At 38.7% G+C, this 11831-nt stretch overlaps 1 protein-coding gene across 1 annotated transcript in view; it reads left to right on the forward strand.

The window, feature by feature from the left end:
• The first annotated feature begins 1291 nt into the window (after positions 1–1291).
• INTU (inturned planar cell polarity protein) overlaps positions 1292–11831 on the forward strand; it is a 72592-nt gene continuing 62052 nt past the window's right edge. Inside the window, exon 1 of the mRNA XM_008684397.2 lies at positions 1292–2189. Coding sequence (XP_008682619.1) covers positions 2044–2189 — 146 coding nt within the window. The 5' untranslated portion in view covers positions 1292–2043. The remainder of the gene's footprint in view (positions 2190–11831) is intronic.

The following is an 11831-nucleotide window of genomic DNA, read 5'->3' on the forward strand; positions in this document are numbered from 1 at the left end:
ACTGCAAAACAATATTCAATAGCTGGTATACAACTCTGAAAAAGCACATTCAGAAATTACACAACAAGGGGTGCCTGAGTGGCTCAATTGGTTAAGCAACTGCCTTCGGCTCAGGTCATGATCCTAGGGTCCTAGGATCGAGTTTGGCAGGGAACCTGCTTCTCCCTCTACCTGCTACTCTGCCTGCTTGAGCTCTTTCTCTCTGTGTCAAATAAATAAAAATTCTTAAAAAAAATTAATTATACAACAAAAAAACTTGGGATATTCAAATGTACATAGTTTAATGTGACAAATGAAACTAAATTGCATCTTTAAAGTTTAAATACTGCTAGCCTGCTACTGCTTAGGGTTTTTTTTTTTTTCTTTTATTTATTTATCTGAGAGAGAGAGAGCAAGGGGTGTAAGGGGGGCAGAGGGAGAAAGAGAAGCAAGCAGGCTCCCTGCTGAGCAGGGGGGGGTTCTGGATCCCAGGACCCTGGGATAGCTTCCTGAGCCAAAGACAGAAGCTTAACCAACTAAGCCACCCAGGTGCCCCCTGCTCAGATTTTTAAAAATTCTCCATGCATATAACCACCTTGGGCCATGGGAGGATTCGTTTCCCACTACTCTTCTCTTTTTGGATTGTAATACTCCATTATAATAAGAGAAGTTTAGACTTCCTCGAAGAAATTTGCTGTGGCCCTCCACACCCCCAGTCTGTTTTCCGTTGGGTATTCCTTAGAACTCCGCATTTATCAAGATACTTATCACTGTATATTGTAAATTGCCTATTTGTCTTTCAGTCTCCACCATCTGCCCACGTAGTTTAAGTTGAATCTCCAGCACCCATCCACTGAGATCATAAAATTTTATATCCTTTTTTTACTTGCTATAACATGAATATTCCCCCATGCATTACTCTTTGAAAACATTTCTATTCTCATAATATTCGTATTTCACATGTTATTAACTTTTCCCCTATTGTTGAACATTTAGATTGCTTTCAGCTTTCTACTTTCACAAATTTTATACATTTTTGCATCCTTTATTTTCTTAGAATAGATCGTAATAATGAATTACTGAGTCCTGAGGAAGAACTATAATCTAGTAGTTAATGACTTAGGTTCAATTTTTGTTTGACTTTGTTGCCTTCTAACCAACTGACCATTAAGATGAATAACCTAAGCTTCAGTTTCTTTATTTTAGTATAAGGATAGTTACTTCATAGTATGTGAATACTTAGCATAGTATACTAATAGAACAAGCAATTTGAGAAATGGCTGATTCTCAATTAGTGCTATTAATTTATACTTAGAAAAAATACTTGTTGGAGGTATTCGTAAATTACTGATAAAATTTATCAGTTTACACTTTCAACTCAGTGATGAGAACAAATTATAAGTTTGCGTTACAAAATGAACATGCAGTTCATTTCACAACACTGCCACCCATTTGAAGCATTCTACAATATCTGCTTGGGAAAACTATAAAATGTTTGCAATTGCGAAAACAATTATGAAAACCAAAGAAACAATGGAGCGTATTTACATTGGCACCTAGAGGGCGTTGCTTAAAAGCGTCCTTTCCCAGCCCCAGAGGCAGAGGCCCTGAGGAAAAGTAGAGAGGAGTTTCCTTAATCTCAAAAGGGAACCCCAGACTGAGTGCCTCTAAGGTTTCGGGCAGCTGTTCCGCGTAGAAACACAGGGCAAAGTGCAAACTGGAAGAAAGGGGGACGGGGGAAAAACAGAGGGTCTCCGCTGTTAATAAATTGTGCTGCTCCAAAAGAGTGCGTTTAGGAGAGTCTAACCGGTGAAGCTTGAGCTGCTTAAATTCCTCCAACTGAGACGCCCCACTGCAAATTTCACCTCATTGGCTTCTTTCAGTAGTTCTAGCGCTCTCGGGAAAGCTTCCTCGTCTCCCTGGCAACCCAAACCGCCACCAATTGCAGCCAAGGATTGGCGGTCACGTGGCCTTTGCCCCTTCCCTAGCGGAGACAACATGGCGGTTACGGCGAGCCGTAGTTTCGAGATTTGAATTACACGACCTGTAGCTATTGCATTCCTGATGATGGCGTCTCTAGTTTCGTGCGGCTCGCGTCATAGCCCAGATGAGCTCCCTGGGGACCTCTCTTCACAAGAAGATGAGGATTGCGATTATGAAGATCGGGTCAGCTACTCGGGTTCATACTCCTCAGCGAGTAGCGATGATGAGTAAGAGTCTTGAAGAGGGACAATTAAATCCATCCGTTCAAGCCAGAGAGTGTACACGTGGGCTGGGGGGGAGGGGGTGTCTTGCTAGAGTGTTGGCGTAGCTGGGATTGAGTGTTTGAGGTTCTATAATCAGTGGGTTTTATTTGAGCCACGTTCCAGTTGTGCGGTATTGTGAGCCGCAATGACGTGCCATTCTTCGCTATTGTGGGCTTTTTATGATTGTCAGATGAGGAGTTTCTCCCCTTTGTGGCGGGTTCCGTAATATTTATGGGTATGTCTGTTAGGATGTTCACAAAACTCTTTGATCCTATCGCAGTGTCTTCTCTGCTGTTACGATCTTTGTGATTTTAGTGGAAGGATAGCCTAAACGTTTTATAAATGAACTATTTAAATTATACAGATATTTTTTTCCTGTTATAAAAATGGATATATAAAAGAAAATCCACCCATAGTCTTCACCTTCAAGAACAACTTCTCAACATTTGGGGGTATTTCTACTGTATTTTCCTATACGTTCTCATGGTTTTCTTATTTTCTACTTAGTGTTATATGTAATTTTTATTTTTTTAAAAGATTTTTATTTATTTGTCAGAGAGAGAGAGCACAAGCAGGGGGGAGCAGCAGGCAGAACAGGCAGAGGGAGAAGTAGACTTGTGCTGAGCAAGGAGCCCGATGTGGGACTCGATTCCAGGACCCTGGGATCATGACCAGGAGCTGAGGGCAGATGCTTAACTGACTGAGCCACCCAGGTGTCCCAATAATGTAATTTTTAAAATACAAAATATCTAAGTGTTATTTTTCACTTTTTAATCCTTAATAATATTGAAATAGTTATTTTGATTCATAGGACCCAATGCTATTTCAACTTTGAAGGAATCTATTTCTTACTGCTATGAATTAAGACCCTTTTTGAAAAATATATTAGTCCTAGTTTGAAATGAATGACTAACAGTGAAAAGATTTAGGTGCTGAAAGGTCAACCAATCCCATAATAGACTGCTATGCATAGTCAGTTTTAGGATGACATTTTAAGTGTATTATTTAGGAATAATGATTACAAGTATTTGATGTGTTTAGGAGTAAAAATTACTTGGCAATTCTTTTCACCTTTGGGTATGTAAAAAAATTTTACCATTATCTTTAAAAGGGTAAGGGAAAACTAATGACAGCTTAATATACTCTAGAGGCTCAATAAGGACAGATTACGTTCTTGAAGAGACTATCAAGTATTTTGTGTAATCTGCTGCTGTGGTCATTTAAAAAATAATTACAAAATTATGGTTATCAAGTGAGGCACTGGATGGAGTATGGGTTACAGGAAACCTGATTTGGTCTTGCTGTGGGAGTCATGGACTTTGTGAGACTCAAGCACTTGGTTTCTCTGCATCTTAGAAACACACACTTTTAGCTCAGAGAGAATCTGTAATTTACCAATGGTCACACAGCTGAGTGTTTCCGTGTAGGAATTTAGGAGGCCAGACTGCAAATGGAGTGTCCTGATTTTAATGGAATGAAAGTAAATGAACTGGCCCAGTTTCCTAGGAAATGAGCAATCTTGTGTTAGGAAAACTTGTTACCTCAAAACATTTTGTGATTCAAAATACATGTAAATATGGATTTTATATATACATATATACCAACATTTCTATATATTTTATATGTATATATATATATATATTTTTTTAAAGGGCATTAAGCTTTCCACATTAGTCGTTCAGTCATTACTCCAGATATCCCAGTGTCTTTATCCTCCTAATAGTAAAAGTACAGTAAATCTCTATTGTAAAATGTTCTGCTGGTCTGTATTTTCAAGTCCTGTCAAGATTCAGATTTTATGTTTGTCCCTTCTTCATGTGTAGGACATGAGAATTGATTTGCTGATCTGACCAGGTAGGTTCTGGTCTGTTCCTGTTTACCTCTCTAACCTGCGAGTCACCACCGCAGAAGTGGTCTTCCCAGTTTGGACAAAAGTACTTTTTTTTTTTTTTTTTAAAGACTTTATTTATTTAGAGAGAGAGAGAGAGCATGTGAGAAGGGTAGTGGAGGGGCAGAGGGAGAATCTCAAGCAGACTCTGCACTGAGTGTGGAACCCGAGATCATGACCTGATCCAAAACTAACTGTGGGACACAACCGACTGAGCCACCCAGGCACCTCTGGACAAGATCATTTCTTAATTAAGGGCACAGGGACATATGAACATGTGAACCTAATCTTTCTTATCAAAGCTAAGAGATAGGAATTGCCCATGTTGTTGCCTAAATAGTTCATTCTTTTTTAACTTCTGAATATGGGGGTGCCTGGGTCCTCAGTTGTTAAGCGTCTGCCTTCGGCTCAGGGCATGATCCCAGAGTCCCGGGATCAAGCCCCACATCGGGCTTCTCCGCAGGGAGCCTGCTTCTTCCTCCCCCACTCCCCCTGCTTGTGTTCCCTCTCTCGCTGGCTCTCTCTCTCTCTGTCAAATAAATAAATAATCTTTAAAAAAAAACTTCTGAATATGATTCCATTGTATGAATATACCAAAATTTATCCTTTTCTTGGGTTTTAACGTAAGAATGTTATACTTGAAGAATCAAAGTATTTCAAAGTCATGATGCCATATACGGTATTAACATCCAATTTAGGATAATTCCCTTTTTCTTTTCCTGCTCTGAACCCTGACTACTTTTTTCTTTTAATTTGATTTCTCTTTTATCAAATTACATAGATTAAAAATTCAAACTGTGTATCTCTAAGTAGTTTATGATGAGAAATGGCAATTCTTTGCTGACCTTTCTCTCTACTTCCAAATCAGCATATTTGAAGATAATTCATTATCTTCTTTGTTTCTCCTCTAGCATTGCTCATCTTACTTACTGACATCACTCTCTCCTTGCTCATGTCTTCAGATCTAATAAGTCTCCAGTCTTGTTGACTTCCTGTTCTGATATCCACCCCTCCTTCTTTTTTTTTTTCTTTCAGAGGCACTGCCTGACTTAAAGCATTGGCCTCTCCCATGTAAGAGTAGAGTAGCCTTCTAACTGATCTGGATGCCTCTTCTTTATCTCCAGCCTTTTTTCCATACAGCTGCCAGAATTTGCTTTCTAGAGCACAGTTCTGAATCATTTTTCTCTTAGAGAACCTACTACGAAAAGGAATATTACCAGTGAAGCTAAATAAAATGAAGCAAATATCTGTGGACTTAACTAGGTCATCCCTGTGATCTGGAAGAGAAAGCTAAGATTTAAAAAACAGCTAATATGTCAGGCTTGATCGCTGATGGTTGTATTGGAAAGAATTCAGCCACTTCAGTTACAATGGAATTTCTTTATAATGTTGCCTGAAATAATCATCCTGGTGCAGAGTAATGAGTATTGGATTAAGAGTAGGGGTCAGACAACCTGTGTTCTCTTTATCCCAGCCACAAACGATATGGCCTTACATGAGTCACATGACTTCTATAAGGCTGTTTTCACGTGTTAAAATGGGAATGAGAATATTTACTTAACTCTGAATTTTGTTGACTGTGAGAAGGTTTGTTAAATCCCAGGAACAGGAAAATTGTGAACAGTTGATGGTGAGGGATTGACAAGAGGACAAAAAGGAGGTGACGGTAGAGGTAACGTGTATTTGCATGTGGGAGGAAGGGAGTATATTGGAAATCTCTGTACCTTCAGCTCAATTTTGCTTTGAACCTAAAATTGTTCTAAAAAAAGAAAAGGTGTAGTAAATCATTTTTCTATAGTACTCAAAAGCTTGGTACTCAAAAGTACTCCCAAATAAATTCCAGATTCCTTAGGATGATATTAAATCTGTTTCAGATCTGTCCCTAGTCTCTCTGATCTCATCTTTGATGATATTGCTTCTTTAAAGCCTTCTTTATTCCCACTTGTCCTACCTCGGGGTGCTATTTAAAATTGTATAGGATGCCTGGGTGGCTCAGTTGATTAAGCATCTGACTCTTGATTTCAGCTCGGGTAATGATTGCAGGGTCCTGGGATCGAGCCCCACATCGGGCTCTGCACTGGGCATGAAGCCTGCTTAAGATTTTCTCTCTCTCTCACCCGCCTTCTCCCTATGCGCCCTCACTCCTGCTTGCTCACACACACTTTCTCTCTCAAAACAATAAATAAAATAAAATAAAATAAAAAAATAGCATAGACTGAGTAGCTTATAGACAACAGAAATTTATTTCTCACAATTCTGAAGGCTGGTAGTTCAAGATCACTGTACCAGCATGGTCAGGCTCTGGTGAAGACCCTCCTCCAAGTTGTAGATTACTGACTTCTCTTTGTATCCTTACATGGCAGAGAGTGGAGAGAACAAGCAAGCTTTCTCATGAGGGCACTAATCCCATTCACCAGGGCAGCATCCTCGTGGCCGCATCTAATCCTAATTGCTTCCCAAAGGTCCCATCTCCTAATATCATCATGATTGAGTGGTAGGGTTTCAACATACACATTTTGGGGAGACATAAACATTTAGTGCTTAACATTATGACACTGAAATATACACCCATTCTCATACCTCTCATGTAGTTTCACACGTACACTCGTATGTACTTTGTTCTCTCTGAAACACCCTTTCTTCCTATCTTGTCAAAATTATTCAATGTCCCACTTATGTGCTTCTCCTGCACCTTCTCCTACAGCCTTTTTTGACACTTCTTAGACTTACTTTCTCCAAACTTGGCTCTCCTATAGCAGTTTTTGTTCTTCACTTTCAGAACTTGCATTTTAGCTAGGTGATGAGCCCTCTGTCCATCTGACATTTTTAGAAGTACAAAAATGTCCTATCACAAAATATTTTGCTGGTCTCTGATTTCAGTTTTGCTAGGGTCAGATCTTATCCCGAACTTAGTTATATCTAAGCATGGTCCATTTAACTGAAGGGGGTGGAGGTAGGGAATGTGGTCCTGGGGTTGGGGTCATTATTAGCATAGTTCTAATGGAAACATGTTCCTGATGTAAAATTTTATTTCATGCAGTGAGTACACAGTAGTTTACTGGCTGATCCCTTCCTTTTCTCTAACATGCTTCACATTTGTTCCGGTGGTGACTGTGGCTAGGCTAGAAAGAACACCAGCCCATCCCAGGTTCCCGACCCCTCAAGCTGCCATAACATCTAGCATAGATTTTTTAACCATTAAAACTCTGGCTTTCTTCTAGAAAACAATCCAAAGATTTCAAGAATGAAAATTAGATATTGCTGGTATACAGAACACAGAAAAGCAAACACAGAAAAGCATTGGACAGACCAGTACTGAACAAACACCAGACATTTATTTGTTATGATGTTTTTATTGTGTGGTTTTTCTCTGTCCCTAGAATTGTTCTGTTGTACATATTCGCCCCATGTAACTATGTGTGTTGGCCACTTTGGTGCTTTTGCCCACTAAAAAGGAAAGCAAAGTATACTGTAACAGGTTTGGAGTAGTAGCAAAATTATGTTTTCCTTAAGGAAATGAACCAGTAGGTCTGGCTATTCATAACTTTTCTTGTGGTAGCCAAGAAGATCCTAATACCATTTAAATTGATAAAACATGTTGACAATGTCAACTAAGACCTGAGAGATTCAATAATTTAGAAGAAAAAAATTAGTATCAGTGTAGAATTCTTTTTTTTTAAAGATTTTATTTATTTATTTGGCAGAGCGAGAGAGAACAAGCAGGGGGGAGTGGCAGAGGGAGAGGGTGAGAGAAAAGCAGGCTCCCCACTGAGCAGGCAGACTGATAAAGGGTCAGTCCCAGGACCCGGGGATCATGACCTCAGCCTAAGGCAGATGCTTAACCTACTGAGCCACCCAGGCACCCCTCAGCATAGAATTCTTGAATATGAATTAAGAAACTTATTAGCATTATGTGAAGTTCATTTTCCTTAATATAGTTATGTTACTGTTTATGTAAGTGAACTTGGTTATTTGCAAATTAGCAAATCTTTCTTTGGGAAGAACTCTGCTCATGTTTACTACATCAGTTAGAGCCTTGAAAACCAATTAAAGTGTCCTCAAACTTTGCAAGTAGACAATGAATATACCATTATTTCTGTTCAGAGAAAAGTGGAATAAACAAAATAATCTCATTGAAAGACATTTACACAATGACAACTTTGCAGTTTGTACCATAGGATCTCAGGAAAGAGATTAAAGAACACTTACAAAAATCTGTATTATAAAAATCCGAATTAAAGCTGCTAGAGTTAATTCCTTTTTAAAAATAAACATTTTCTTTTGGAATAAGTTTAGATTTACAGAAAAGTTGCAAACATAGTACAGAGAATTCCCGTATATCCTTCACCCAGTTTCCCCTGATGTTAACATCTTACACAACTATGGTATGTTTGCCAGAACTGAGAAATTAACATTAGTACAGTACTATTAAATAAACTCCAGACTTTATTTGAATTTTACCATTTATCTACTTATGTCCTTTTTCTATTCTAGGATCTAATCCAGGATATCATATTGCATTTAGTCATTAAGTATCCCTAGTTTCCTGTGGTCTGTGATAGTTTCTTAGTTGTTTCTTGTTTTTCATAACCTGGGTCACTTGGTTAAGGTAATGTCTGCACGGTTTCTTCACTGTGAAGTTACTGTTTCTCATTTTCCATACTCTGTTCTTTGGGAGCACATCACTAAGTCCAGTTCACATTAAAGGGGAGGAAGGATTAAGCTCCATCTCCTGGAATAGGTAGTATCCACATATAATATTAATTTATTTAATTTTGTTATTAATAATAGTTGCACTGAAAGGTTGGTTTTTTCGTAGTTGTCTTTAATACGCCGCCTTCTAGTAGAACTAGTTTGAGACCACAGTCTTTACAACTCTGTTAAACTTTCTAACACCTTAATCAGTTATGCTGTTGATGCTTATCTAAATAGGAATTAATCATCTGGAGTAGGAATAAGGAACCTTCCAGGGATACTGTGGGAGCCTTAGAGGCCGCATCTAGTTTGCTGCTTATGTTAATAGCACTGGAACCTAGCAAGTAGAGGTAATTGGAGACATCTTCATTGATTGCCAGGGATTGGAAGAATATAAAAATTTGAGTGCTATATCTAAAAAAATTTTAAGTTTCTCTACATTTTTGACTCTTGGGCAAGAGGAAAGGAACTGACATTTGACACTTACCATACCGAGCGCATTTTTTAATTTACTGTTGCTAAAAGCCATGTGAGGTAGCTATAATGTTTTCTTTCCTTTTTTTTTTTTTTAAAGATTTTATTTATTTATTCGACAGAGATAGAGACAGCCAGCGAGAGAGGGAACACAAGTAGGGGGAGTGGGAGAGGAAGAAGCAGGCTCATAGCGGAAGAGCCTGATGTGGGGCTCGATCCCACAACGCCAGGATCACGCCCTGAGCCGAAGGCAGACGCTTAACTGCTGTGTCACCCAGGCGCCCCTATAATCTGTTTTCTAGAAGAGAAAAACTAAAGCTTAGAAAAGTAAAAATGTCAATAGAACAGAATTCAAACCCAGGTCTTTGTGACTTCTCATTTCTTCTTCTTCTTTTTTTTTTTTCTTTACCATACATGTTTCCTTCTTTCGTGAGTCTCGTACATTCATTTCTCTGTCTTTATTCCTGTTCCCCTTATCTCCCTTCTTTTAATTTCTTCTTCCTCTTAAGATGAAGTATTTTTTAAATTTAGAGGTGAGGAAAATGGGTCTAATTCATTGCTGATGGAAATGTGAATTGGTATAGTCTTTGGATAAAAATGTTCCGTTGATCTAAGTGTCTGTTTTTCCGTCAATACCATACTGTCTTGATCACTACCGCTCTGTAATATAGTTTGAAGTCTGGAATTGTGATGTCACCAGTCTTGCCTTTCTTTTTCAAGATTGCTTTGACTATTTGGGGTCTTTTATGGTTCCATACACATTTTAGGATTGATTGTTTAGCTCTGTGAAAACTGCTGGTGGTATTTTGATAGGGATTACATTAAATGTGTAGATTGCTTTGGGTAGTACAGACATTTTAACAATATCTCTTCTTTCCATCTATGAGTATGGAATGTTTTTCCGTTTCTTTGTATCATCTTCAATTTCTTTCATCAGCGTTTTATAGTTTTCAGAGTACAGATCTTTCACCTCTGTGGTTAGGTTTATTCCTAAGTATCTCATGGCTTTTGGTGTAATTGTAAATGGGATCGACTCCTTAATTTCTCTTTCTGCTGCTTCATTATTGGTGTAGAGGAATGCAACAGATTATTGTATGTTGATTTTGTGTCCTGCGACTTTACTGAATTTGTCTATCAGTTGTAGCAATTTTTTGGTGGAGTCTTTCGGGTTTTCTACATACATGTTGTCTGCACATGGTGAAAGTTTTACTTCTTTGCCAATTGCCTTTTATTTCTTTTCGTTGTCTGATTGCTGAGGCTAGGACTTCTAGTACTATGTTAAATAACAGTGGTGAGAGTGGATACCCCTGTCTTGTGCCTGACCTTAGAGGAAAAACTCTGTTTTTCCCTTTTGAGGATGATATCAGCTGTGGGTTTTTATATATGGCCTTTATGATGTTGAGGTATGTTCCTTCCTTAGTTGTCTACGTAGGCCAGACTGGTTTTAGTTGTCCACATAGGCATAGAGACCTTCCCTCAAGGCCTCTGCTTATGCGGTTATTTCTGCTTGGAATTGTCTTTTCCTCCTCCACTTCCGTATCCCCATCACCAACCACTTACTCTTTAAAAACTTACTTCTGTGTATCCTCTACTAGAAATTCTCCCTGCCCTCACCCTCAATCCCAGGCTAAACTAGGTGACCTCTATCCTGCATTTACCATGTGTATTATTGTGAATTCTTTCTCACTTTCTCTTCCCCCCTAGACAAGGGAAGGCCTGATGTTTTTATCATTACAATTCTGGTACCTTCCAAGCACCTGGTACTGTTCATTTCCTCCATGATTGAATATCCTGTGCCCCCCCCCCTTCAAAGTTCTTTAAGTCATAGCCAAAAAGTGGCTTCTCGGGGCGCCTGGGTGGCGCAGTCGTTAAGCGTCTGCCTTCGGCTCAGGGCGTGATCCCGGCGTTCCGGGATCGAGTCCCACATCGGGCTCCTCCGCTGGGAGCCTGCTTCTTCCTCTCCCACTCCCCTGCTGTGTTCCCTCTCTCGCTGGCTGTCTCTCTGTCACATAAATAAATAAAATCTTTAAAAAAAAAAAAGTGGCTTCTCATTCAAATTTTAGAGATTAAGATGAAACATCTTTATGTTTAGCATAGGGGGAAAAGTATTTCTTTGGGGTCACGTATCTAATACAAATAACATACTAGATTAAAAGACAGATTATAAAGCAAATAATTTCATTCATTGTTTAAATTGATGGATATCTTCATAAGTAATCGTGTATAATCATGATATGTACATTGTGCCATTTTAAATTATGGTACATAGTTACCTAGATTTCTTATGACTGGAGACAGCTATTTAGATTCTTCAGAGTAGGATTACAGAGTTATTAAATGCTAATTTCTGTGGGTACAGATGAGTGTGGTTGAAACATCTGATAAATGGTAATACCTGGTGCTAGGAGGTGCTAAAATGATACCACATATTGGGAACCAACAAGTGCCCAAGAAATAATAGTTTTGATATTTGGGGCTAGGTATGCCTTTTTAACCATTAATATGTAGTTGAAAATTCTGTATTAATTGCCAACCACAGATGAGATCAG

This window comes from Ursus maritimus, unplaced genomic scaffold, assembly GCF_017311325.1.
Source record: "Ursus maritimus isolate PB19 unplaced genomic scaffold, ASM1731132v1 scaffold_11, whole genome shotgun sequence".
NCBI classification, from domain to species: domain Eukaryota; kingdom Metazoa; phylum Chordata; class Mammalia; order Carnivora; family Ursidae; genus Ursus; species Ursus maritimus.